At 50.1% G+C, this 26207-nt stretch overlaps 14 protein-coding genes across 14 annotated transcripts; 9 read left to right on the top strand and 5 right to left on the bottom strand.

Moving 5' to 3' along the window:
- Positions 1–143: 143 nt before the first annotated feature.
- Positions 144–1143, top strand: rho3 (Rho family GTPase RHO3; the record flags this gene model as incomplete). Its single annotated transcript, XM_022531892.1, has 8 exons — positions 144–193; positions 252–302; positions 360–377; positions 444–460; positions 517–531; positions 584–705; positions 762–963; positions 1025–1143. The coding sequence occupies 8 exons, from the start codon at positions 144–146 to the stop codon at positions 1141–1143; spliced, it is 594 nt and encodes a 197-aa protein (XP_022390130.1).
- A 509-nt stretch (positions 1144–1652) lies between these two features.
- On the bottom strand, positions 1653–2483 carry ABOM_004764 (lipoyl(octanoyl) transferase LIP2; the record flags this gene model as incomplete). The annotated part of the gene is made up of 1 exon (XM_022531893.1): positions 1653–2483. One exon carries the CDS (start codon positions 2481–2483, stop codon positions 1653–1655), a length of 831 nt encoding a protein of 276 aa, XP_022390135.1.
- Positions 2484–3025: 542 nt separating this feature from the next.
- On the bottom strand, positions 3026–3834 carry ABOM_004765 (pyridoxamine 5'-phosphate oxidase family protein; the record flags this gene model as incomplete). The annotated part of the gene is made up of 2 exons (XM_022531894.1): positions 3026–3643; positions 3718–3834. 2 exons carry the CDS (start codon positions 3832–3834, stop codon positions 3026–3028), a joined length of 735 nt encoding a protein of 244 aa, XP_022390136.1.
- A 1220-nt stretch (positions 3835–5054) lies between these two features.
- On the top strand, positions 5055–6303 carry ABOM_004766 (NIPSNAP family protein; the record flags this gene model as incomplete). Its single annotated transcript, XM_022531895.1, has 2 exons — positions 5055–5736; positions 5819–6303. The coding sequence occupies 2 exons, from the start codon at positions 5055–5057 to the stop codon at positions 6301–6303; spliced, it is 1167 nt and encodes a 388-aa protein (XP_022390133.1).
- A 1091-nt stretch (positions 6304–7394) lies between these two features.
- Positions 7395–8978, top strand: ABOM_004767 (aminoalcoholphosphotransferase; the record flags this gene model as incomplete). The annotated part of the gene is made up of 7 exons (XM_022531896.1): positions 7395–7534; positions 7599–7608; positions 7666–7823; positions 7881–7927; positions 7986–8081; positions 8135–8799; positions 8856–8978. 7 exons carry the CDS (start codon positions 7395–7397, stop codon positions 8976–8978), a joined length of 1239 nt encoding a protein of 412 aa, XP_022390134.1.
- Positions 8979–9747: 769 nt separating this feature from the next.
- Positions 9748–10254, top strand: ABOM_004768 (40S ribosomal protein eS27; the record flags this gene model as incomplete). The annotated part of the gene is made up of 3 exons (XM_022531897.1): positions 9748–9750; positions 9930–9992; positions 10072–10254. The coding sequence occupies 3 exons, from the start codon at positions 9748–9750 to the stop codon at positions 10252–10254; spliced, it is 249 nt and encodes an 82-aa protein (XP_022390127.1).
- Positions 10255–11863: 1609 nt separating this feature from the next.
- On the bottom strand, positions 11864–12353 carry ABOM_004769 (uncharacterized protein; the record flags this gene model as incomplete). The annotated part of the gene is made up of 2 exons (XM_022531898.1): positions 11864–12161; positions 12298–12353. 2 exons carry the CDS (start codon positions 12351–12353, stop codon positions 11864–11866), a joined length of 354 nt encoding a protein of 117 aa, XP_022390128.1.
- A 1068-nt stretch (positions 12354–13421) lies between these two features.
- ABOM_004770 (alpha/beta hydrolase) lies at positions 13422–14270 on the top strand (the record flags this gene model as incomplete). Its single annotated transcript, XM_022531899.1, has 1 exon — positions 13422–14270. One exon carries the CDS (start codon positions 13422–13424, stop codon positions 14268–14270), a length of 849 nt encoding a protein of 282 aa, XP_022390073.1.
- A 225-nt stretch (positions 14271–14495) lies between these two features.
- On the bottom strand, positions 14496–16183 carry ABOM_004771 (proteasome regulatory particle lid subunit RPN5; the record flags this gene model as incomplete). Its single annotated transcript, XM_022531900.1, has 5 exons — positions 14496–15098; positions 15153–15641; positions 15693–15929; positions 15989–16045; positions 16100–16183. The coding sequence occupies 5 exons, from the start codon at positions 16181–16183 to the stop codon at positions 14496–14498; spliced, it is 1470 nt and encodes a 489-aa protein (XP_022390072.1).
- A 1019-nt stretch (positions 16184–17202) lies between these two features.
- Positions 17203–18931, top strand: ABOM_004772 (putative siroheme synthase; the record flags this gene model as incomplete). The annotated part of the gene is made up of 2 exons (XM_022531901.1): positions 17203–17527; positions 17580–18931. The coding sequence occupies 2 exons, from the start codon at positions 17203–17205 to the stop codon at positions 18929–18931; spliced, it is 1677 nt and encodes a 558-aa protein (XP_022390075.1).
- Positions 18932–19417: 486 nt separating this feature from the next.
- Positions 19418–19928, top strand: ABOM_004773 (uncharacterized protein; the record flags this gene model as incomplete). Its single annotated transcript, XM_022531902.1, has 3 exons — positions 19418–19467; positions 19525–19606; positions 19728–19928. The coding sequence occupies 3 exons, from the start codon at positions 19418–19420 to the stop codon at positions 19926–19928; spliced, it is 333 nt and encodes a 110-aa protein (XP_022390074.1).
- A 429-nt stretch (positions 19929–20357) lies between these two features.
- ABOM_004774 (2-deoxyribose-5-phosphate aldolase) lies at positions 20358–21161 on the top strand (the record flags this gene model as incomplete). Its single annotated transcript, XM_022531903.1, has 1 exon — positions 20358–21161. One exon carries the CDS (start codon positions 20358–20360, stop codon positions 21159–21161), a length of 804 nt encoding a protein of 267 aa, XP_022390069.1.
- Positions 21162–21527: 366 nt separating this feature from the next.
- On the top strand, positions 21528–22945 carry ABOM_004775 (RNA methyltransferase; the record flags this gene model as incomplete). The annotated part of the gene is made up of 3 exons (XM_022531904.1): positions 21528–21551; positions 21617–21765; positions 21859–22945. The coding sequence occupies 3 exons, from the start codon at positions 21528–21530 to the stop codon at positions 22943–22945; spliced, it is 1260 nt and encodes a 419-aa protein (XP_022390068.1).
- Positions 22946–23710: 765 nt separating this feature from the next.
- On the bottom strand, positions 23711–25539 carry ABOM_004776 (putative ribosomal assembly complex component Ipi3; the record flags this gene model as incomplete). Its single annotated transcript, XM_022531905.1, has 2 exons — positions 23711–25108; positions 25192–25539. 2 exons carry the CDS (start codon positions 25537–25539, stop codon positions 23711–23713), a joined length of 1746 nt encoding a protein of 581 aa, XP_022390071.1.
- Positions 25540–26207: the final 668 nt, after the last annotated feature.

Here is a 26207-nt window from a genome sequence, read left to right on the forward strand (position 1 = left end):
TTATTCTTTATCCCATATTTCTCTTAGATATTCTAGATATATACGCCTGTCCCGACCTCAGACCTAATTGATCGTATCCCTTCCCCCCTTGTCGCTACTCCTCGCGCATACCGTACCAAATTCTTGAATACTATCCTTCCACGATGGGTTTGTGCGGACGTCAGACGGTTGTCCGTCGGAAGATGGTGCTGCTGTTAGTAAAACCTGCGACTCTCACCACTCGGAGGATAGAGTTCTAACCACTGGATTAGAGGTGACGGTGCTTGTGGCAAGACTTCGGCCTTGAATGTGTTCACAAGAGGGTAATAAACTTCTCCCGTCCTTTCTCTTCACGAGGTCCACTAATCCTTGGTTTATAGGTTTTTCCCAACAGTATAGTAAGATACACGCTCTTTTCACACGGTTATGCACTCTGCGATATTGACTTTGCTACTCCTACCTAGTGAGCCGACTGTCTTTGGTACGTGCTTTAGCCCCTTCCTAATCGTTCGCGCTTGCTAATCATGACCCCTCTAGAAAACTATGTCCACGGTAATCGCTTTCGCCCCTTTCATGTCCAATTCGTATATTCATGACTGTCTAGATATCTTTGTCGACAATGTACACATGGAATTGTCGCTCTGGGATACCGCTGGCCAGGAGGAATTTGACCGATTGCGTGCGCTATCGTACGAGGACACACATGTGATTATGCTTTGTTTCAGCGTGAGGAACCCTTGCGCCCTTGGATCGGTGGGCATCGACTAAATGCTCGAATACAGGTTGACAGCCCGGATTCTTTCGAGAACGTCGCAACCAAATGGGTCGAGGAGATTACGGATAACTGCCCCGGTGTTAAGATGGTTCTCACAGCGCTCAAGTGTGACTTGAGAAAAGATGAATTTGAGAACCCTAACCCGAACGCTATCACGTACGAGCAAGGTCTAGCGAAGGCGAAGGCAATCGGTGCTGTGAAGTACTTGGGTAAGTCATGTTGATGCCGTGTGGTTTGGGAGAATGAGTCCTATTAACCATCCAATGACAGAATGCTCTGCCGTTCAGAATCGCGGCATCATGGAGACGTTTTACGAAGCAGCCAAGGTTGCCCTTGAAGTGAAAGTCTCGGGATCGAACGCTTCCAAGGAAGGATGTGTCATCCTGTAAACGGTTCTCCCGTTGCAACTTTTAGCGTCTTTGACGGTCTCTATCGTTTGTTCGTATACCCTTTGATTTGTTTCTTATCAGTTGCGCCCTTTGGGACAGTCCACGATGAGCTGCAAACGTCCCAAACTGAGTGCAACTGATGTTCTTTATTACGATGTCAGCTCTTCAGCTTATTTGTGTGGCTATTTGCTTTTTTCTCTTCTTTATATATATACTTCGCTGCAACCTCTTTCCTAATTATGTACGCTTAATATTCTGGAAAAAACGAACTGACTCAGCTTGGAATGGACCCCGGCGATCACGCATTAATCAACTGGATATTTCTACTGCCTGGTATCGTGTTTCTGGGTCAAAGGCAGAAGGCCGGGAGAATCGGCTCTATTTATTACTATTGCTAGACTTGCGGATGTGTACTATCTACCAATTGATGACTCTAATTTTGGGTTCCAGCTGCATAGCATAATCTACACAGCTCTGAAGCTGTCTATACAAACTCGCCAACAAACCACCTAATCCACTCCAAGCACATCCTCCTCCGTAACCCTATACACCCCTTCAATCTTCTCCCCCTTCGCGCCTTCACCACAAGCAAAATCCTGATTTATTCTCTCCACAAAGGCACTCACAAACCGTTCCGCAACCTCGCCAATCTCAACCCCAGGCACCCCCTGCCCTTCCAAACTCGTCGCCTCCCTCCCCTCAAGCCCACACGCCACGATCTGCTTAAACCACCACATCGGCTCCTCTGTCACATTAAACCCAATCCCATAACTACTGATATTCCGCCTCAGATGCACCCCGACCGCCGTGACCTTCTTCGGCACTCCCTCCCCGCTCACCGGCGGCACCCACACCCCCGGATCCTCCGTAATCAATCCCCGGATCCCGTACCCGCGCAACACATCCACAACACTATTCTCCAGTACCCGGATATGGCACCTCGGCGTGAGTCCCAACCGCCGCAAGTCGAGGATTGTATAGGCTACCATCTGCCCGGGGCCATGGTATGTCGTTTGCCCGCCGCGTAGCGTGGGATGGTACTCTGCGCCGTTGGCGGAGGTGAGGAGCGAGCGGATCGGCTCAAGCGGCGGGGGTAGCGAGAGCTGTGCTGTGGGACTTGTGTTGGAGGGTGGGAGGTCGCGGCGGCCCGTTGTATAGACGGGGTTCGGGGTGAAGGTTATGATGGTTGGGTCGGGGGGTTGGATGGGGTCTGTGGTTGGCAGGGTTTCTTTGGGAGTGAGCTTTTTGTGGGCGAGGAGTCGTGTTGTGAGCGTTTGTTGCAGGTTGGAGACCCGTGTGAACGATGTTATGTCTGGGATGTGGAGGTGGGCGAGACGCATTTTGTTGGGTTTTCGGTAGTGTGGTGTATCTGGTTAGGGGCGCATTGTCTGGTTGCGTGCGATTGAGGCTTTTTGGCCGGTTTTCGGTGGTGTTGTTGTATTTGGAGGTTGATTGGCATTACTGGTAGGTCTGATTGTATTGTGTGGAGTATGTAGTAGTAGTATTGGGATGTGATCATGTGATTGATGATGTCGACGGTTATTGGTGATCGGTTTTAGGACGAGGGGTTGAGTGAATTTTATTTTGGTTACTTTATGGTAGGTATTGTTTGATGTCTGATAGGTACTTTTTCGTTTAGTCCTTGTACTACGCATTACTAGACCTGTAGGGGTTGAACCGCCCAGTTATGATCTTCGGCTATGTAGATATCAAGCTGGGGGGAATGCTAGAGTCATCGCCTTAGATATCGCAGTGATGTTGTCATATTGTACACGTGCGGAAAAAGAAAGGGTTCAATGCACGTCAATCATAATGCTCGACTGTCAGCCACTCGATAAAATTTCATGGAAAATAGACTCAATCGCGACATGAGAAACTACAGCTATTGCGACTCCAAAGTCCCATTGACCAGCGGCGCAGACTGGCCTTCACCTTCCAGGACAACCTGCCAGTCCCGTACGCCTCCTTTCCAGTCTGCAATTCGACCCTCACGTACCCGGACGGTGACCACCCGGACGTCATCGTCGATAGCGATGCTGGGCCTCCGTTGGCCGGGTTGTTGCTGCTGCTGCTGGCCGAAGAGCCCCATTTCCTCCTCGAAAGTGTTATTCTCCAGATGCTGCTCTTTGCACCAAGCCTCCTCCTCAGAGCCAGGCTCCAGCACACGAGCCGAACCGGCGATGGTGGTAGAGATGCTTGATAATGCGCTCGTGTTCAGATTCAACAGGAGGCTGGCCAAGGACGAACGGGTCGCAGCCGGAGGCGGGGATCCGTCGCGCTGACCTCCGGGGTTGGGTGCACGAGTGGGCGGACGGTGTGACACCCAATCGTGGACAAGCAGGGAAACTCGCGGATTGGTCAGAAGATGATTGGTCTTGCGAGAGGAAGGATTTGTGGTCATGATAATCGTTGGATACTGGTCGTAAGGCGTCGAGGGCAGGTAGGTATAGGACATGAGAGAGACATGAGGGGTCAGACCGTCACATGTTGCCAGGTGAAGCTAGCGAGAGTAAGACGTTGTCTCCATAAAATAACCAAAGGCCAATATAAATCAATTTTAGAGTGGAAACCTACAAATCGTGAATTCTTCAAGCATGCGATGACCTCTTGGGGCAACGTAGTTGCCACATGTGGATGGGTTGTCGTGGCAGATGCCTCATATGAGAGGGGAGGGTTCAAGGTATCCGTCATAGCGCCGGCACAGTATATACGACACTAGTCATATAATGTTGCACAATGTTCACACAGAGGTTCCGATCGTCGATCTTAGCTATCGATACAGGCTGAGCCGCTAAAGAGAGGGAAAAGCGAAGCGTTGTTCCCGTGAAGCTGTGGCGGGGATTCGACGGTCGTAACCGCATTGAGCCGGAAGCACTAGTCTGTTTTGGCTCGGATCGAGCTCGGACCATTTGGCGGTGGCTGCTTTCCCTTCGACGTCATCGGGTATTTGAGCTCTTAATGGGCAGGAATATTAGTAGTAATTGGAAGTACATGGCAATAATACTTGGTTCTAGTAAATTATCCCCCTTACTCCTAGTAGAAATACTCCTGCAGATCCTAAGTGGCTTAGTTTGCCCCCAATATTAGGAAAAGAGTTGTCTCGCCATGTTTGAGATCAATAGACGTGGAGCAGGATAAGCGTCGTTTTCGTCATAGTAACCTAAGTTATGGAGCAAACCGCATTGAAGATCGACGAGAATGTAGCAAATTACAGAGAGACTGATAATGTCGGAGTTATTGTTCAATTGCAGCTGGATCATATGTTTCTAAGCATTGACTGCAATTGGTGACGTTGCTTCCCCCAAGCAGCCCAATCCGCAAGTGTGGCTGTACCAAGTACTACTAGTAGTACTAGTAGTATTGGGTGTCGTGACTGCCAGAGTCAAGACTCCTTCCCCGCACTCAAGCTGCTTTCCCCAGCTTTTCGTCTTCGACCTTCTTACACCTACCATCCTATCAGCTCTTCCATCTTCTGCAATCCGTGTGTCACATAATTTACTAACTCTGCAACCTGTCACGATCCGTGGGCAGTATCCGGCAGCCATCGTCTGGATTTACTCTTCTCCGCCTGACCATCGCTGACGAACAAACTAACTGCTCTCATTTGATTCGAGTGTAACCCCTGCAACACCTCCCTTTTAACCGTTCGGCAAGCCATCGCGTGTCGACAGCAACCTTACCCCTGTCCTTCGTCTGTGCTTCCACATTCTCCCCCTCTCTTAAATCCCCTCTTGTATCCTCTTCATAGCTGTGTCTACTCGTTGTGTTGTCAACTTGGTTCGCTGCTAACCAACGGTTGTGGTTGTTCTGTTTTCGAAAGTTGCCCTTTTTTTCTGTTCTGCCAGAAGCATTTGTCACAGCATTTTTTTTATTTATCTGCACGGCATTTAGTTTGTATACGAGTAACAAGCATGCTCACACCACGCATTTTCCGACCGGTGTCCTCGCTGGTCCGGCCTTTGAGCTCCTCTGCTGCTGCCTACCGCGCTCCCTCCATTCGCGATATCACCCCCACCTCAGCCGAGGAATTTGCTGTGCGTCAGAAGGAGTTCCGCGAGAATTTGGAGGTGGCTCGCAAAAAGAAAGTACAGCAAGAGAGTCAGTCTGTCGATGCCTCTGCTTCTGCCTCTGCCTCATCATCCCCTGTGTCCCGTGATCGCTTCCGTGAGTACGCTACCGCTCCCACTGCTCCGGGTGCGAGCAATGCGAGCAGTAACTATAGCCCTGCTGTCTTTGACGCTGCCCAAGTTCTTGATAATAAGGCATTGGGCTCACTTTCTACCCACCGTATTCTAGGAGAGGAACAACAGCAAGAAGCCAATCAATCGCCCAAGCGCGGTCCCTTGTCTTCACTCATCTACGGAACGAAGGAAGGGCAGCAACTCGACAAGGATATCGAACGCTCGTTCTCCCAGGTCCTCGCTCGCGGCAAATACGTTCACTCGATCGTCTTCCACGAGGTTAAGCCTGATAGAGTAGACGAATATGTTGACTTGGTAGGGCAGTGGTACCCCCGCATGGCCGGCACTGAGGAAAACAGGGTGAATCTGGTGGGAAGCTGGCGGACGCAAGTTGGGGATAATGACACTTTTGGTATCTCCAATCAAACCTGATCCTTTCCTGGCCCCATACATGCCATGTTTGCGGAGTCAGAATGCTAATACTAGCTCTGCAGTCCATATCTGGGAATACCAACGGTACGAGGGCTATCATGCATCCCTCCACAACATCTCCTGCCATCCGGAGTTTCCTGAATTTGACCGCAAGCTGAAGAGCTTGATCAAGAGCAAGAAGACGTCGCTGATGCAGGAATTCTCGTTCTGGCCAACGACCCCACCCCGACGACTAGGCGGTCTTTTCGAACTCCGATCCTACACTCTTCACCCCGGTAACCTCTTAGAGTGGGAATCGCACTGGCGAACGGGCCTCAGGGCTCGCCGCGAAGTCATGGAGGGAGTCGGCGCCTGGTTTGTTCAGATTGGCGACTTGAACACTGTGCACCACCTGTGGCAATTTGCGAATCTTGAAGAACGCAAGATTCGCCGGGAGCAGTCATGGGGTATCGAAGGATGGGCAGAGACGGTGCACAAAACTGTCCCTCTCATCCAAAGCATGCAGAGCCGGATTCTGATTCCTATGCCATGGAGCCCCGTTGGCTAAGTGCATTGCACCCCATAGTCCAAGTCGATTTGCGATGATAGGCAAGGTCCTTGGGGAGCGCCCAGTTCACGGCAAACACTCTACTGAAGGAAACCAAGCATCAAGGTTGTGCATGGACCGAGATCAATGGGGCGCAAGTACACTGCATGGCTTGGAGAACAGAGTCCGCCGATCTCTGGGGGAAGAATGTAACGGTTGCTCCAAGTTTCGGGCATTATTTACGGAGTACGGAAAGCTTGGTCGCTCCACTATCCACTATCGAATTTCAACTAAAGCAGCCATAGGGCTCTTAGTGTATTCAATCCGCACTAGCATTATCGTCATTTCGTTTATCGTTGTATTTAGAAATGGATTCGGGAACATTGTTCCACCAGTCTTTCCCTCAAGTTTACGTGTGTCACATTATTTCTTTCCCGATGGACTTCATATGCTGCCTCGGGTTGCTACTAGCATGCTTTCTCTACCCCTCTTTTCTCTGCAAATGATGGACGACGATCAGGAAAGTGACCATGATCTGTGCGATGCACAGTGGTCTTGGGAGATGGACCCAGTCCTCCCAACAAAAATACATCCAGCGAATGAAAGGACACACGTGGGTTGCCGAAGCCGGCGGAATTTCTCCACCAACTTCAATTCTGACGACTCTCGTAACTTCGAAGGTCGGATTCATTTGCGACTCCCCGCGCGGCATGTCTGTAACAGCGGTTTTTGACCGGCAGAAAAAAAAAGAAAGTAATTAATGCCTACTAAAAATTTAGTACTAAAAGGGAACATCAATCAACAAGAGCTGCGCGTATCCTGTTTTTCTTTCGTCTCGCTCGTATTTCGCTTCTTCCTTTTGTCTTTGACTTCCTTTTCTATCTTTGGGTCTTTTCGACTGCCCAACAACTACTCCCAGACTTTCCCTCGTCTCTAGTCCTGTTCTACCCCCTTTTGGAGTGACACCTTGCCTTACTGTCCTTAATTTCACCGCTATCTTTGTAAAGCTCCAAGGCCCCAAGCAAAACAAGCAAAAATCTTTCTTCCCACCGTACTCTTTGTAGCCGGACGGACAAGAAGAGTTTCTCCCTGGAGAACAAGACCAACGCAACATGGTGTACATCCGGCAGCATCAGCTGCCCAAGTTGCGGGAATACCGCTATGCCGGCGTCGACCACTCGCTAATAAGCCGATATGTCCTGAAACCATTCTATAACAATGTCGTGATCAAATGTTTCCCCATGAGTATGGCGTGAGTAGTGACGCTTCTTCATTCCCACTGGTATCCGGCCTGGCTAACAGCCTGCTTGCCTTAGTCCTAACGCCGTAAGTCTTTAATTCTCCGACTCATGGCAAGAACGGGAAATAACTGAAGACTGGTAGATCACCTTAACTGGTTTCTTCTTTGTGGTAATCAACTTCCTCACGATACTCTGGTACAATCCTACTCTAGACCAAGACTGCCCATCTTGGGTTTATGCCAGCTGCGCCGTGGGATTGTTCTTGTACCAGACATTTGACGGCGTAGACGGTATTCAAGCGTATGGCCTCTCTGTCCATCACTTAATAGTTCTACAACGCTAATCCTCTCAAAACAGGCGGAGAACTAAGCAAAGTGGTCCTCTGGGCGAATTGTTTGACCACAGTGAGGCAAATCTACCCTTAGATGGCAAACCGGCACTAATTCATCGTTCATCCTACAGGCGTTGATGCGTGCAACACCGCTTTGGGAGTGCTGATCTTCTGTGCGGCAATGAACTTCGGCCAGTCATGGGCTACTGTCGTGACCCTTTGGGGATGTACGTTGTATTCCGCGCCCGGAAGCAGTCCTCAAGAGGCTAACGTGAAACAGCAACCATGACATTCTACGTTCAGACCTGGGATGAGTACTACACCCAAGTGCTTACCCTTGGCATTATCTCTGGCCCCGTGGAGGGTGTCCTGACACTTTGCCTCGTCTTTGGCCTCACGGCCTACATGGGAGGCGGTAGCTTCTGGCATCAGTCAATGCTGGAAACCGTCGGTGTTCCAAAACTGGATGCCATCCCGGAGCAGGTGTATGATATGCCTTTTACGCAGTGGTATCTGGTCTACGGCGCGATTGTGCTCTTCTTCGCCGTTGGATCGAGTATCGTGCATGTCATGCAAATTCGGAAAGAGCGTGGACAGGACCCCATTGCACCACTCTTTGGTCTCCTGCCTCTTGTTGCGGTGTGGGTGTTCGTGCCGGCCTATCTCTATCTTCAACCGACTATCTTGGAGAACTACATGGTCACATTTGCCCTTTACGTGGGTCTGGTCAACGCATACGCAGTGGGCAGGATGATCACTGCACACTTGGTCAAGTCCAGTTTCCCTTACTTCAACGTGCTTCTTTGCCCCCTTGCTCTTGCTGTTCTTGACAGCGCTGGCCCCATTCTCGGTCTGTGGCCCAGCGCACTTGGCGGCGGAGACGGTCAGGTTGCATTCGTTTACGCGTGTCTCGGTCTGGCGATTGGTGTTTATGGAAGCTTCATTGTAAGTCCCTCATGTCCCCACATGCTCCTTTGCTCTCGAGGCTCATCCGATAACAGCACGACATCATCACCACGATATGTGACTACATCGACATCTGGTGCCTCACTATCAAGCACCCCTATGTTGAGAAGCAAACTGCGAATGGACAAGTTGATGCAGTTGAGAAGAAGATGAGCTGAGAGATAAGAGTGCCAAGATTTTGAATGCATATCAACTATGCGAAGACCGCCGCGTCTCAGCTTCCCATGGCGAGTGTGTCATACACAGGTGAGAGTTTCTTCTTTCTGATTTAAGTTTGCTGGATTCATGTTTCGGGTCAAGGCATTGGAGCGTTGGGTTGGCTTTCTGGATTGGGAGTCAGGCTGTATAAAAACTAAAGCAAAGATGCCGGGCCATTCATCCTGCGATGCATATGGGCTGGAAACCTTTGTGTCACATGTGGTGTCTAAAATGTTTGATTAGGTTGATAGAGAAATACTACCTTAATGCTGTAACGTGATCTTGGGGCAAAATGTCGAATGCCTGGTTGCCAGATCGGGTCAAGGATCCATGGGACGAGAGGGACCGTACAAGTACCGTGGGGGGTAGAAGTAGAGGAATGACGATGGCGACAATGCGATGGCTCTGGAAGAGTCCATTCGGGAAAGGACCTTTGGGCACCTGAGCCCCGTGAGGTAAGCAGAATGACGGCCGCTGATTGGGGGAGATTCGAAACGGTACGGGGTAAAGCTGCCGGACGCGCCAAGACTCCTCAAAGAAGTAGTGTTAGCGAGGGCTTGAGCCCTATTTTCCCAGAAAGGGCCAGTGGGTTGAACGGGAGCAGTGAATTCCCTTCAGAGTTTGCCCTCTCCACGAGACCACCTTCTTCGTTCCTCACCCTTCAAGCAGGCCATCTCCATCAGCGCACCATTCAACTTTTATCGCTGATCGACTTTTAGTCTCGTCAAGATGGTAGGTTCTGCCCCGTTTTGTCCAGCCCATTACCTCGCGGATATCCTTCGACATAAGCAAAGATAAGGAGTGCGACTCTTTCATCTCGTGCTCGCCATCGCCGTCGCCTCCCGAAGTCCGCTTCCATCGAAATCATCCAAGGCCACGCTGCTAACAAGAATTTTTTTCTCCCCCGACAGGTTCTCGCGGTCGACCTTCTCAACCCTACGCCTCAGGCCGAGGCCCGCAAGCACAAGCTCAAGGTATGATAAGACACCAATTCTGGGAACCGACAGAGTTGGTGGGTTGGATGGCTGACTGGTACTCCCCGGATGTTAATAGCAACTTGTGCCTGCTCCCCGTTCCTTCTTCATGGACGTCAAGTGCCCCGGCTGCTTCACCATCACCACCGTTTTCTCCCACGCCCAGACCGTCGTCGTCTGCGCCGGCTGCTCGACCGTCCTCTGCCAGCCCACCGGTGGCAAGGCCCGTCTCACTGAGGGCTGCTCTTTCCGCAGAAAGTAGATGTCACGACGCAACCAGGCTGGAGCGATGATGAAAGACATGTGGCGTTTTTCGATGGATTAATCTAATCTTTTCTTTGAGCAAAACTCAGATAGAAGATGGAGTCCTCGCCCCCTTGCGAGAAAACCCCTCAAAAAATACAAAGGTTCGAAGGGAAATGAGAAGTACCCAAGCAGGCGCAGCCATTTCTATACCAAGTTTCCACCAAAAAGCGTACATGGAGGGAGTTCCGGATATCTGGCAATGATCGGTCCATACTATATCAACCTTTGCCTCTTTTTTGACTACTATCGAAACGTTGTTTGCTTTTATTCTTGTTTATGCTGTGGGATCCGTACGACATGATCTTCTCCCGACACCTTTCCCGTCATGGAAGGATATGGCGGGTGGATCCCACCATGGGGCATATCTGCATGAGCGTTGCCGGTTGATTCACGTATTCGGATGTCAAGGGATTTGAGTGTGGATCCTCCCCTATGACGAAGATGAATAACTGGTTGCTGGCATTGCTAGGACGGCGGATGTGACTACGGGTGCAACTTGGATCCAGTCAGGCAGATAGAGCTTGGTCCTGGCAGGATGTAGAAATACGGTCCTGTTGTAGGCTAGCCTATCTGATCCGGACGTTCAAGCCGTGTACATCCCTCGATGCTATGCAATTGTATTCATGTTCCAGATTACGCCGTGGATTGCCCTGGTAGTACCCCTGTAGAGATCCCCGTAAATACCTGGTCCCACTGTAGAGTAGATGCAAGCAGCCACTGCCGTACATTGCTTTGGGCGGTGGAGTCCTGTTTAGGCCACATCCGTCTTAGGCCTCTTAATCCTCCGTAGCATAGAGAGGTGGCTGCTCCACAGTGGAGTCTTTAAACATGTACTGCTGGTTACGCCGTAGAAGATACGGACTTTCTCTGCCCCCTCCATCTTCAATTCCGGGTCTCGGTCTCCTTCAATTGAAGAACTTAGAATAGGCAATATACCCGCACCGGTGGTCTATTTCTAACTTTCCTTCGACATTCGGTTATTCCCTAGTTTTCATTCAAAGAACGCCGACTAGTTTACTATTCCCACGTCCCGTTCACACTAAGATTGAACTAATCCAGACGTAGCCAGCAGGCTCTCCAAGTTCTCTCCCATGTGGTGCAAACCCTGGGAATTAATTGGACGTTCGAAGAGGCCGTAATTTAAAGCCAACCTCTCCACTAGACTGAGGAGGACTAGTCCGGTCAGTAGAGGTAGCTTGGAGCGACGGGGTCAGTACTAGCATTGTCGGTGCTCCTCTTTCCACCTACCACTCGAGATGCATGAAATTCCCCCCGTGTTAAGCTAGCTTTGTACGCCAGTACATTGTAGTATTCTTCAATGCCATACACAGCATAGCCACTATGGCTTTGGTGTCGTCACTGTTACAGGAAGGGGAAGGGGAAAAACAAAAGGATAAACGCCTCTTGCCTAGCCAAATGGCATGTTGTGTCCCAAAGAAATACTTCTAAAAACTTGGACACATCAACAACCCCGAAACGGAGTCAATCAAGCCCCCAGTTTCAATTCCAAATAGATCCCATCTCATACACGCACCACAACCCCAAAACCAAAACATGTCCAAGGGTTAGACAGCATTAACCGCCTGAGCCTTCTGCTTGATTGCATCACCAAAGTCGAGCGAACCTCCGCCCATCATGAGCATCATCTGTGCCATCGGCCCGCTACCCTCGATCAGCTGCTCCGCAAGCACGTTGCGGCCCCGGATATCCTGGAACTCTTTGACGGTGGCGGGGTCTGCCGACTGGAGTTTCTGGGCGTCGATGCTCCGCACCTTGTTGTGGGTGTTGCGGATGAAGTCATGGATATAGAAGCCTGTTGGGTGGGGTTGGCTGCCTGCCATCATTGGGTGGGATTCGATGGCCCTGTTTGAGATGTTTTTTGATTAGTCCATGCTGGTCGTGGTTACTGTTGTTTTGTCATGTTTTGTTTTTGTCTCTTTGAGGTGGGTTTGAAGTATGGTTGAGAGGTAAAGAAACGAGTGATGTTCTGAGAACGTACGCCAGGAGCTCGCTCATGCGGGTGTCGAGGGTCTGGAGCTTGTTTGCGTCGGCCATTCTGGGTGGCTTTGGGGTTTATCGATTTGACAAGGATACTTAAAAATACCGATGATGGGATTTGGTATAGATGGGTGTCCTTGTTGTTTTAATGTCCGAGAAATTTAAATTTAAAGAGGGGTTCAACTTCTTTTCTCCACTTGGTGGCTTATCTTATCGCCTGATTGGTACCTGAATTCGTCCTTCAGGAAATATGGAATGGAACCAGGCTAGATTGGGCCGGACTTTTAGACAAGTATGGGGTTATTGTTGTTGGTTTCTGGGTTTCGACATTATGCTTGACATGCAGGTAGGCATTTGTGTATACACGCCCTGGGACTGACGGCAATCGCCCCTAGAAGTTCAGGAACACAGGATAATATGTACTGGTAAAAGACAATATGTCTCTCTTAAGTATAAACCTCGCATGGCGACCTATAGTAATACCTGAAACTTGCCAAGGAAAATGAGTACCAGGGCATTCTGTGCATTGCTTTCAGTCTTGTTGTTTCACAACGTTCAGCCTCTGATAGTGTGGGCCAACTTTTCCAGTGACCTAAATGTGCAGTGTCGTCGTCAGAATTAAAAAGTCCCATGCGGTATTCATTTATACATGGTCTGGTGGACGTGTTCGCTTGTTATAGGTCCCCCATGCTGTATACTCCCGCAGTGCATGATTCTGACGTAGGTGTATACCTGCAATCACATACAGGCATGTATGTGCCTTTGGGGCAGGGTATCACGAAATCACTGAACTAATTCATGAGTGTTTCAGGCGGTTGTAGCAAAATGCCATAGCTAGGATGAACCTCCAATTGATTCCCACGTCCTGCAATGCAGTACCAAACTGGTCTGTTTCTATACTTGGCATAGAGGGGGAACAATAATGCCACGCTTTCCCGCCTTTCTTATCTTATCGATTCTGCGATACAATTCAAACTAACCATACTGATTCCCCGATCAGATCATCTCATTCATCCCAACTAATCCTACAACAACCCCTCCAAACCGAACCCTCCTCGACCCATTCCAACAAATACACAAAAGAGAGAAGAAAAGAAAAAGAAACCCCTACAAAAACAAGCCAAAATGTCCAAACAACCCCTCAAACTCCTCATGCTACACGGCTACACCCAATCCGGCCCCCTCTTCCACGCCAAAAGCCGCGCCCTAATCAAGCATCTCACGAAAGCCTTCCCCCTTCACGACGTCACAGCAACCTACCCGACAGGCCCCCTGCGCCTCAACCCGGCCGACATCCCCGGCTACGAGCCCACCCAAGAAACCCCCACCGAGCCCCTCGAAGCCTACGGCTGGTTCCGGCGCTCCAACACCGCCTCGCCGCCCGAATACCTCGGGCTCGAGGACGGGCTGGCGGCTGTCGCAAAAGTCATGTCCGAGGAGGGCCCCTTCGACGGCGTGATCGGGTTCTCGCAGGGCGCCGCCATGGCCGCCATGGTGGTGTCGTTGCTCGAGCCGGGCCGGAAGGAGGCGTTCGCGAGGTTTTTGGATGCCAATGTTGCGTCGGAGGGGAAGGCCGAGACCGATGCTGTTGTGTCTGGGGTGTCGTTTCCCAAGGCGTTTGAGGGGTTGAATCACCCGCCTTTCAAGTTTGCGCTTTGTTATAGTGGGTTCCGCTCGCCTGGGGCCCGGTATCGCGGGTTTTATGAGAGCCCGGCGTTGCAGACCCCGATTTTGCATGTCTTGGGGTCGTTGGATGCGGTTGTTGAGGAGTCGAGGAGTAGGGCGCTGGTTGAGGCTTGTGCGGGAGATCCTGAGAAGGAGGGTAAGGTTGTTTGGCATCCTGGTGGTCATTTCTTGCCCAGTCAAAGGCCGTATTTGGATGCTGCAGTGCGGTTTATTAGGGAGCAGTTGGAGGGTGGTAACAAGAAGGATGCTGAGGAGGAGGATGTGAATGATATGGACTTGCCCTTTTAGATTATAGATCTAGATTTAGAATGTTCTGCTTTGTCTTCTTCTATAGACGCCATGAAGATTGTGCGGTGATATACGACTAGCTTTGGGAAATGGCATTAGCCGGCGCAGCATCATGTATATAGCATGCAAAAGCATTAATCCATTTCTAGATAGTGTCTCGTAATTTTACACGCCGTGAACCCAGCGCCGATGCGTAATCGCTGACAACTTTCTAAGCCAACCTGTTTAACGGGCCTTGCCCTTCTCCCGAGTGGGGAGGATACGGGCCATCATCTCTTCCTTGGTGATCAAGTGATCGATGCGCTCCAAGAGTCCCAGGAGGCTCTTCATGTCGCTACTCCATTCGTTCAACACATCATCAGCATCGCGCGGCTTGGCGAAGTTGATCAGCCGCGCGGGACGGTCGATCTTCGCATAGATTGTCTTCGATGTGACCAATTCACTGATATACTTCTCCGTCTCTTCCTCGGTCAAGTCCAAAAGCTGAGTCAACCGGCCCATCTGGATCCGCGTGTAATATTTGGCCACGACGCGGACATTGTGTTCAATAACCCGCTTCCGAAGATCTTGCCACCTCTTGAATGGTTGGTCGTCTGCAGACGACTGACTGGGCTGGGGATTGAAGACATCGGTATTGCACAAATGGGGGCCAAATTGCTGTCCAATGGCTGGCCAGCGCATCAATTCGTGGATGGTGAAAAACTTCAGAAGCCGGTTCTCCACGGGGACCATGGAAATTCGAGAGTCCGATTGGATACGGTGCAACAGATCTGACTGTTCGTTGTCATATGGAGACAGGATGATGTAGTAGATAATCCGGGCAAGGACCTATGTGGTCATTAGCTTAAGATCAACAAGATCATGCCAAAGAAGAATACTTACTGCTCGCAGCTGTTCTGGGTTGTTCTGTACCGACTCTGTATCCAGCACTTCGCGATAATGTTTACACACATCCAGGTACTTGTAATCGTGGTTCGAAAGGATGATTTGTTGTTCATAGTAGCGGAGCTTCAGATCCGTTACGTCGTCATCAACTTCCATCGGGGGCTCATCCGGAGCACGGGTCTTCTCCCTCTCCTCGGCTTCCTGCTTGAGCTTCGCGATCTCCTCGGGGCTCTTCTTCGGCTTGCGGTTGAAGTAACGCCTATTGATCTTGCGGCTCAGGATAGTTGCTTGTGTCCAGTCGCCACGCTCTATGCAAAGGGCCACTTGTTCCAGGATAAATTCGGTTTTCTCTCTTCTGGTCATGGATCCGAATGTCTCGACTTGCAGTTCGCAGAGGGTGTCAGCGGCGGCATTGAGATCGCCTTGGGATTTCTTAATATTCGACAAGATGCGGGTGACGCGGGCTCTTTCGACTTCGACAAAGATCTGTATGGTGTATTAGCCATAAGCTGGACAAGAGGCTGTCGAGGTACCCACCTTTCCCTCAGTCACAGTCCGGAGGGTCTCGATGACAGACAACTTCACATCCATGCTGGGTGTCTCATCCAAGAATCCCATTACCACTTGCACCATCTTTGTAATGGCTTGTTTAAGCTGGCCATGCTTCTTGGAGAGAAGAAGGATTTGGTCGTTGAGAAGGCTCCAGTCTCCGGAGTTTTTGCTGAGCGTTACGATAGCGACGAGAAGACGGGATGTAGTTGGGAGATCAGAGGCCTGAGTTAGAACTCTGTCAGCATCGCGGAATATCAAACAGGGGCAGTCATATGTCATACCTGTCTTGCTTGTTTCTCCAGTCCGAGCAGACTGTCAATAGCGCGTTGAGCATCGGTCTACCCGTCATGTTAGCATCACACTCCACTATGGCTATATGAAGCAAATCCAACCTTGGCGATCTGCTCGGCCTCGGGAATTAGCTTGTCAGCATCCTTGGAGAAGTCCTTCTCCGCCTTCAATAGTCCGTCAGCCATGATGACGGATGTTATGACGAAGTTTGACGATTTCGGAGTTTATGATAGAGGGTATCAAGAAGGAAGAGTTAAGTGTTCCGAACTCGAGGGATGGAAGGTAGATCGTGACAAGATGCAGCTGATAGCGTAGTGACGGGCTGAGGATGGGAACGAACATGGAGCTTGACGTCTACTTGCCAGTCAAGCTGCCCGAAGCTCTACATCACGTGATGATCAGTCTAATTTGGGTGACTAAGGCATCAGCCTGGTCAACATCACCAGGGTAAGTACTAAGGAGGTTTCATGGCCTTCCATGTTTACTTTTCTATTGGCATTCTCCTCCCCAGATGAGCATCATGAGTGTTCTATGTCAATCCCGGTCTTGTCTTGATTGAAGTTCTAGGATTTTCTGTTGGATCCTTCCAGTGTTCTAATATGCCGATCGTCAGAGAACCACCCTGTTGCATTTTTGGTTGTCTTGCAGCAACCGTACTAACTTGATCGGTGAGAAACATCGCAAAAGGAGGCAGCCAAACTGTGAAAACATCCTCATTGCGATGGCGGCTAATGAGCTTCAGGCTGATTCACGATGACCATATGCGGGGCTTAGATAAGCAACGAAATGCACGATCACGCAATATCGCTTTAACCGCATTGGGAACTACAGAGAAATGTATATAAAAGAAAGAGTCACAATTTCAGATGACTGATAAATACTGTGGTAAATGGGATTTGCTTTATCAATCGTCTAGATAGGCTTATCAGACTGCGCAGCTGCGATTGTCAGGAGAAACTCAATCCTTATCTCCAATTCGCCTCTCATTCGGTTGCGTTGAGCCTATTTCCGCGGACTTTTGTGCCCGCAAGCAATCATATTGACTGGGGGCCCCTCTGCCATTTCGGTGATTGTGGGGTAAAGGAATAAAAATCACTCGACTTCCGCTGGTTCTGTCCTCCCACATCTTCACAAATATCTCGTTAGTACATTAAGAAAGGCCATTCGGAACAGCGGGGTTTACCTGCGGTGGCAACTTGGCACCATGAAAGACGCATCGTGCGATAACGGATCTCCAGCACCGTTGCTGACGGCGGTCTATGCTGAATCTCAAGTTCATTTGATTGTCGGTGGAAATCCTCTTGCTGCAGCCCGCTGTGCGAAATCCTTAGAAGCCGGCGCAAAGCCAGTCATCATTGCGGCAGACACTGGAGACTTGCATTTCAGCTTGTCTGAGCGCATTGAGGATGGTTCTGTACAATGGATACGCAGAGAATTCCAAGATGATGATCTGAAGACTCTGGGCAGGGAAGACGTCGACCATGTTGTTGACACGGTTTTCATCACCCTTGGTGGGAATCACCCGTTGAGTATGTGCTGATCTTACAAGCTACCAAGGAATATGATCTAATTAATTGATAGGTGCACACATCTCAAAGCTTTGTCGGCGGCTTAGAATTCCTGTCAATGTTTCTGATGCCCCGGAGCTATGTACTTTTAGCTTGCTTTCCACGTACTCAGATGGCCCTCTTCATATTGGGATTACAACATCAGGGCGTGGTTGCAAGCTTGCATCTCGCTTAAGAAGAGAAATATCTTCTTCCCTTCCCTCCAATCTGGGAATTGCAATAGACAGATTGGGGGCCGTAAGAAGGCGCCTCTGGGCGGAGGACTATGCAGCAGGTCTGTGCACTGCACCTCTCGAAGGAGACGAGGATGATATCACCGGTCAAAGCCATACGTTCAACAAGTTAGTGACAGAGGATGACGTTTCTGCCGCAAAGACACGGCGGATCCGCTGGCTCTCCCAGATATGCGAATACTGGCCTCTTCAAAAGCTCGCTGCTATCAGTGATGCTGACATCGATACCATTCTTCAAGCATACTCGTCTGGTAAAAATAACCTGGATAGCACCAATGGAGTGAGCCATCTGCAAAAGAAAGGGAAAATTGTTCTGGCAGGTTCGGGCCCTGGACACCCGGACATGCTCACGCGAGCAACCTACAATGCGATTCAGAATGCAGACATTATCCTCGCAGATAAACTGGTTCCAGAACCTGTCCTGAAATTAATTCCGCGGAGAACAGAAGTTCATATTGCACGGAAGTTCCCTGGGAACGCAGATCAGGCACAAGAGGAATTCTTGCAAATGGGGCTGGATTCACTGCGTCGGGGACGGTATGTCCTTCGTCTAAAGCAGGGAGACCCTTATTTGTACGGAAGAGGAGGGGAGGAGTTTGAATTCTTCCGAGGTGAAGGGTATACTCCAATTGTCTTGCCCGGAATTACTAGCGCTCTGAGCGCTTCATTGTTCGCAGAGATACCAGCAACTCATCGGGGCGTGTCCGACCAGGTCCTGATTTGCACTGGTACGGGAAGAAAGGGTGCAGCTCCCGAGCCTCCTACCTACGTTCCCACTCAAACAGTCGTCTTCTTGATGGCATTACACCGACTATCGGCGCTAGTGGAGTTGCTGACTACGCCACCTCAGGAAGGTTCACGCCCACGAATTCCTTGGCCCAAGGATACTCCGTGCGCGATTATCGAGCGGGCTTCCTGCACTGATCAGCGAGTGATCCGTTCTACTCTAGAAAATGTGTGCCTTGCATTTGAAGCTGAGGGCTCGCGGCCACCTGGATTGTTAGTTGTTGGGGCTAGCTGCCACATTTTACATCCTCGCAAGGACGAGAAGTGGACTGTCGAAGAAGGTTTCCGTGGTTTGGACGACCTACGGAATGAAATAGTTCCGGAGAACGGCCAGAAACATGATTGAACAAGGCTACGTTTCTAATGACGTTTTATGGCTGACGATGTTGCAGAGGCACTGGAGCTCTGGAGTTGTATATATAGATACCCATACGTACTAGATTTCAAGAGGAATATTGCTGGTTATTGTCGATCATTCCCTGTGTATATATTCCATTTCTCCTTGTATAGATCAAAGAATAACTGGTGGTAAAATATCACCAAGCACCCAGATAACTTCTCAGCCTACGTAGTAATACCCCGTATATTCGCAGGATGCATAAATGCCATGCTGAGTTTAATATGTCTAGGTAGGACTGCTATCTCTTCCCAGTTTTGACGGGACCTCACTAGCCAAGTTACCCAATATGGAAACCGTTCCATTAAAGTGGAACCTGAATCACGAGTTCCGGCGCTAAGATAAAGCACGCCAATCCCCATCTCATGAATGCCACTTACCACCGCGCTTTCACCGTCATTAACAGAACCAACACCTTTTGGTCACTACTGCATCATGTCGTCAAAACCCCAAACATATCTGTCCAATGGACAGGTTCTTGGAAGGTAAAGAAAGAGCCACCTAACGCTCTAGATGACAACTCACTGACTGCCTTATCTCAGCCCGCCCCTGTGGGTTCGCATCAACCGCCTTATCGAAAACATTTATCTCTTTCTGGGCCTCTATTTCGTGAGCCTTTTCTCGGTACGTCATGGATTGTAACCTTCTGTCACCAAAATATTCCGTACTATTCCGCGCTGTCCAGCGATCTTGTCGTGTTTTATCACCATCGTACTTGTCGATATCATACTGACATGAACCACAGCTCAACCCGTACACAGCTGCGCAGAACTCGCGATTCAATGTTAACCGTTCCCAAAATCACCCGAATACTAGAGCTCGCTGGGGGGGCAGTGGTGGATCCGGCTCCGGAGGCGGCGGTGGTGGCGGACCCGGTGGATTTGGACCTAGGAAGATTGGGCGCGTGGACGATATTCGAGGGCCAGAATGCAAGAGTTGCCGCTGAGTTCAATCAGAGGGATTCTTGTATTCTTGGAGGTTAAAGAGCGTTGCGCATTGGTGGGATGAGTCGTGGTGTTGGGTTGGATTATCATGATACCGGTTACTATATCTTTTACTTTATCATCAATAGGAAGAGCACCTTCTGTTGGTAGTCTTCCTGATCAAAATCCCGAAACAACCAATTTCTAACAGCCTTCATGGACATACGATGCTGGTAACTGTTCTCTGTGATGTTCATTGAGATATCATCACGTGACGACATTTCTCCGCATTTACGAGAGAGAAATTCGCTATCCCCAGAATACACGACAAATTCAAACGTACCATTAAACTACTTAAACGTCTGAAATAGAGCCTAAGCCTTAGAGTTGAGTTTGCGATAATATTGACAGCGCACATCTACCTAACCTGTGACAGTTCCCTTTACAGCAAAATGTCTATCCCGAAAGACGACGCAGCGTGGGCTGCTCTGATTTCTACTATTAAAGTCTCACTTCCGGAGACTTTCCCGGAGTACCAGACACCATTACCATCTGAGGTTAATCGTACGATCGATCACACCCAGCTGGCGTTGACTGCAACAGAACAGCAGATCGACCAGCTGTGCGCCGAAGCCCTTCAGTACCAGTTTGCGACCGTCTGCGTCCGCCTGAACCATGTCCGTCGCGCGGTACAGGAACTCAAGGGAAGTTCCGATGTGAAGGTAGCTTGCGTTGTGGGATTCCATGAGGGCATGTATGAGACCTCAGAGAAAGAGCAGGAAGCCCGGGATGCAGTTGAGCAGGGAGCCGCCGAGCTGGATATGGTTCTCAAGTATCCTCTGTTGAAGGAAGGAAAGTATACGGATGTCTACACAGATATACTGGGTGTGCGGAAGGCAGCCCCGTCGCCGATTAAACTGAAGGTCATCCTGGAGACTTCGCAGCTCACACGCGAGGAGGTTATTGCGGGGTCGGTCATTGCGGATGTGGCTGGTGCTGATTTTATTAAGACGAGCACGGGATTCAATGGACCTGGTGCCAATATTGACAACGTGGCCCTCATGCGAGCCACTGCGGGTTCGGTAGGCAATGGGTGCAAGGTTAAGGCTAGCGGAGGAGTGCGCTCCGCGCAGGATTGTATTCGCATGCTGAAAACAGGAGCTGAGCGGATTGGCACTAGTTCCGGGGTGAAGATCATGCAGGAATTGAAAGGAGAGGCAGTTGGTGAGCAAGGAGCGCAGCAGGGTGTATATTAGGGTGGTGCGCAGGCATTATGATAGTGGCCTGTCACCAAATCTGGCATGTTCCTGATGATCCAAAGTGAATCGGAAACTGATTGGTAGCGGTACCTGAACCTGTAGGCCTCCCTTTCTGGATGATGAAAGGGTAGACAAATTAAAGTGCGGTAGGCGCTAAAGGTTCCATAAGGCGGTGGAGACCGACGTCATCAGCAACCATCCTCATCGGTCAAGCCATCTCGGTGTCCATAATAACAAACCTGTCGATTAGTCAAAGGGATTTTGTGCGAAATATTTTGCGATCCAATACAAAACACCAATTTCTATCCCATACTCCCCTCGTTCTCTGCTCCAAGACCTTCGTCCTCTCGCCCGCGGCCCACGATGCGACGTCCCAATGTTCCCAAGGTATATATACTTCTGACTTCTCCATATCCCTTACCGCTAGTTACTGACCCAATTGGCCTTGATAGAAACGCAAGACCTCTCATGATCACTGTCAACCCGATTATAATGGCCGTTCGAGTAATGTTTTTACCTCGAAGCCTACCGCCGTTTTTACCCCATCTGGTGGCCGATCGCATACATTGACTGTCGCTATCCCAGGCAGCATTGTGGCCAAGTATGTATAGACCGTGTCTCGTGACTAGTTTCGTTTCTGTTTTACTGGGACGACTTAACAGTAGAAAAGCAATACTAACGAGGCCCCTAAAAGTGCTCATTCTGTGGAGCAGAAGACTCTCTTGGCCGGTATCATCGCACGTGCTCTCGCCGTCTTTTGTGTTGATGAGGTAGTGGTGTTTGATGACGATGAGAATAGCCCGCACGATGAGTACTACGGCCAGGGAGATTATTACGAGTCCCCTATAGACAAAACGAGTGACGAGCTCAATGGCAACGACCACTCCGCCAAACGGTATACCGCATACTCGGACCCATCGCATTTCCTAGCGCATATACTTTCATACCTCGAGACCCCACCATATCTTCGTAAACACCTCTTTCCGATGCACCCCAATCTTCGTGGAGCTGGATTACTTCCCAGCCTCGATATGCCGCACCATCTTCGCGCCAACGAATGGTGTGACTACCGTGAAGGAATTGTGATATCGAGTTCCGATGGTGGGGGGCAGAGGAGGCTTAGTACACAGATGAGCAGCTATCATCATAACCGTCGTCATTCATCCAGTAGCTCTACTAGTTTTAATGCTACCGTGGTCGATACCGGTCTTCCTAAGAAGGTCGTCCTCCCGGACATCCAGCTGCCCGAATATGCCCGTGTAACCGTCCGGTTCTCCGAGCGTGGTCCCGAGCATTATGCGCAGCCCGTACATCCTTCTACTCCTCGTTCTGAAGCTGGGTACTATTGGGGCTACTATGTGCGTCGCTGCCGATCCTTGTCGTCTGTGTTCACTGAATGCCCATTTGACGGTGGCTACGACCTCTCCTTTGGAACGTCCGAGCGAGGCGCCCCCGTCTATTCGGTTCTAGAGGAAGAGCGACAAGAGCATGACAATTATGACCGGCGGAAAATTCCCCCGGACTACAAGCACCTCCTTGTTGTGTTCGGTGGTATAGCAGGGATCGAAGCGGCAATTCACAATGACCCTCAACTATGCGACATGGACATTAGCCCGACTGAAGCTGGGAAGCTTTTCGATTACTGGGTCAACCTTCTTCCTGGCCAAGGGAGCAGAACCATCCGCACCGAAGAGGCCGTTTGGCTGGGCCTGACAAGTTTCCGGGGCTTAGTGGAAGGTACTCACCGGCCGAGACCATCGTATAAATCGAGCAGCTTTTAATTTTCGACGAACCACAAGTAGAGTTGTATTGGCACATTCCAGGTGAGGTTTATGCTGCACCCTCTCTTCCTTAATATGTTTGTTTGCTCTGCTATGACACCGTCCGGAACGGATGTGCAAGACTGTCTTGGCCAGCAGTGGGAATCATTATCTTTCTGTTACTTGCCGCCACCACATATGCCATCATGCCATTGACCGACGATCAAACGCTGAAGAATGCGACTTGTCACTCCTGTCACGCAAAGAATTCGCACTGTTCCAGCATATCAATTGACTTGCCTAGTACGTATTGGTATTTTATCCTTCTACTCCATTGGTGGAATGATGACCCGGCATTATCTGGAATTCTGTCGCGTCACAGGTTAATCTTTATCTTTGGCGATGTATCTGGAATGGGCATCTAGGAAATTGGTTGATTTAGTGTAGCGTATGGTGGAAATTAAAGACACCGCATTCCACTTAATGGCATTCCGTTGTTGGGTTGTCCATTTATTAGCTACCTCTTTTCGAAGAAACAATAGAAGGTAGGATAAGTGCCACGGTATAGCAATTGTGGCGTCAGTCATTCCTATATACAATGCGTACATACAAAGTATAACTTAATCAGCCTCTCACCATCTATGAAGTTGAACCTGAAATTTTGAACCAAGCGCCTTCGTAAATCAAGATAAATTAAACATGACAGGGCCGTGCACAGTTTATGGAAAAGAATTATGACAGGAAGAAGAATGTAAAACGTCAGATTACAGTAAATAGTAGAAATAATCACTCATCGCTGCTCTGATCGTCCGAGTCACTGGTCTGCATAGCTTCCTCGGCTTCCATCCTTCGGACGATGGCGTCGCCTTTCTTTCCCTTCTTCTCAGCCGCAAACCAAGCTTCCCGTTTACGGGTCTCGCGTTCTTCTTTCCGGGCTTGCCGGATGACCTTTTCTCTCTGTGCTTGGTCTTGTTTCTGGTGGAGTTCGTTGATGTAATCATTTAAATTGGCTAGGTCGGAACGAAGCTTTGTTACCTCGTCTGTGGTGAGTTGACGGGCGGCGTCGTTGGCTGTTGTTTTCTTTTTGAGGGCTGTAAGCTCGCTTTCTAGGTTTGCTATCTGTGAGTCCTTTGCTGCGAGGTCCTCATAATTTGTGGCTTGTGTCATCATGGGCGAGCCTTGGGCGGTGCTGCCTTCCGGCTGGTTAAAGGCAGCTAGCTCAGCAAGACCTTCTTCGATCATTGAGTTGGGGAAGACGGCTTGAGTGAAAGCTTCTGCAAACTGGTTTGTTCGCTCGGAGCCATCGAGGTTCCTTGCTGTGGCAGGCTTGGATGATGTTGAGTCGAGGAGGTGGGTGTTGAAGGTGTAGTTGGCAGGTACGGCGCCTGCAGCTTGAGATGATTCCGACAGGCTACTGTCGTATCGGGGTTTGACGACTGTGTGTACTACCCTTTTTAGATCCTGGCCGGGGTTGGGGAGGCCAGCCAATGGGAGCATATGAAGGTTCGTCACGGGATGTGTGTAGTCTGCTACGGTTGTGGCGTATTTCTTTCTGCCGACATTCCATGAGAGTACTTTTCCGTTCTGGTGGCCCGATAACAAGGTCATTCCATCGTAGGAGAGCGAGAGGGACTGGGCGGCGCCGCAGTCGGCAGACGGCGGGGACCATTTCTCTTCTGCGGAGGGCTGGGCTGGGGTAGACTGTAGTGATGGGTCATGGAGAGGATGTTGGAAGGATTGAGACTTGTATAAGTCCACTGATTGGATGCTGCCATCTTCATAGCCGACGTAGAATGCGCGGTCAACTGGATCAAGAGCCAGGGAGACTGCGCTGGAAGGTAAGAGGAACGTCCGCAGGACGCGTCCGGTGCGATAGTCCCAAGCGATGGCTGTGTTATCCTGTGCTGTCGAAACGGCGATGTTGTATCTACCGGAGCTGTGTCCCACGGCAAGTGACGTGATGGCAGCGCGGTGGTTCGAGAATGTACGGATGGGGGAGTTTGGTGGTTGCCGATCCCGGCCGGATGGGAGCTTTGTGAAAGAAAGGATGTCGACTAAAGACCAGACATGGATACTGGCATCGGAGGAGCCGGATAGAATGAAATTGTCACTGGGGTCAACGACCAGGGTGGTCACTGGGCTCAGGTGGGATGCTGTTGTAGCGACTTGACGTCCAGTGCAAGTCTATTAATAGAGCTCATGTTAGATTTGCTTGACCAATTGCTTCTTCCCCGCATAGCAACGCAGGAGATTTAGGTTAAACTCACTTCCCATAAAATTAGACGGCCCCCTTCGGTACCCAAGACCAAGACGTCGCCATTCTTGCCCCCCGCAATCGCAATGCTGCGAATGCGCTCCGGGAAGGGAATAACCGCCTCTTGATTCCCTTTTTCTCTGCTGTACACATGGACAATGGCTTTCTCCGCCTGAGCTGCGTACACATGTGACGGGCTCACGGCCAGACAATTGGCTGGAGTCGAGCTCTTCTTGAAGGTGGAGCGTAGGTTAGGTGACGGTTGAAACTCATGAACGCAGATCCCTACATCGCGGAGACTCGCTGACGCCGGGGCTTTGCCCGACGTCAGGGTAGCTGCGATAAAGCACTCCGATAGCATGAGGAAAGCTGTCGAAGGGTAAAGAAAAATTACTCGAGTCAAAAGGGGTGGAGAAAATGGCAATGTTCCTGCTCTTTTTCCCGCTCTACATTTTTTTTTTCTCTCTTTGGATCGGCGATAAAAGCAGCGATAAAGGTGAAGTTTGCACTGTTTGTCTCGGAGGTGATTGATCGCCCCAAAAGGGAGATGAACTATCGAGTTACTATCCTCTCCTGTCGGAGTACTTTTCCCAGCGATTATTATGGACTGTTGAGAAAATCGCGTTGAGCCATGGTTCCTTTTGCAATCCCTGGTCTCCCTTCTAAGAGACCTCCTTTGATCCCTGGTATAAGAAGCCAAACCCCTGCGCCAACTTGAAACATGACCCTCGTCACAGCAGATGTAGCAGACCGGGAGTTGAGGCTACTCGTAGCAAGAAGTCCATATTTCAAGAAGGCATCGCGCGCCCCCGGATGGCATTTGTGGCATCTTAATATTGACACTCCAGATCTCCGCAACTGCAGACGATTGGAGGCTTTGCACATGCTGGTTATTGCAACCACCTCCAATAATGGAGCAGATCACCGCGCCCACAGCAACTGACGCAAGGGGGTCATTCTAGGGGCTCCGACTTTGATTGCCCGGCGCAACAGTCCTGCTGAAGATTGGTCCGTGGCGTCCTCTTCGGG

Source organism: Aspergillus bombycis, assembly GCF_001792695.1.
Source record: "Aspergillus bombycis strain NRRL26010 chromosome Unknown contig00032, whole genome shotgun sequence".
NCBI classification, from domain to species: Eukaryota; Fungi; Ascomycota; class Eurotiomycetes; order Eurotiales; family Aspergillaceae; genus Aspergillus; species Aspergillus bombycis.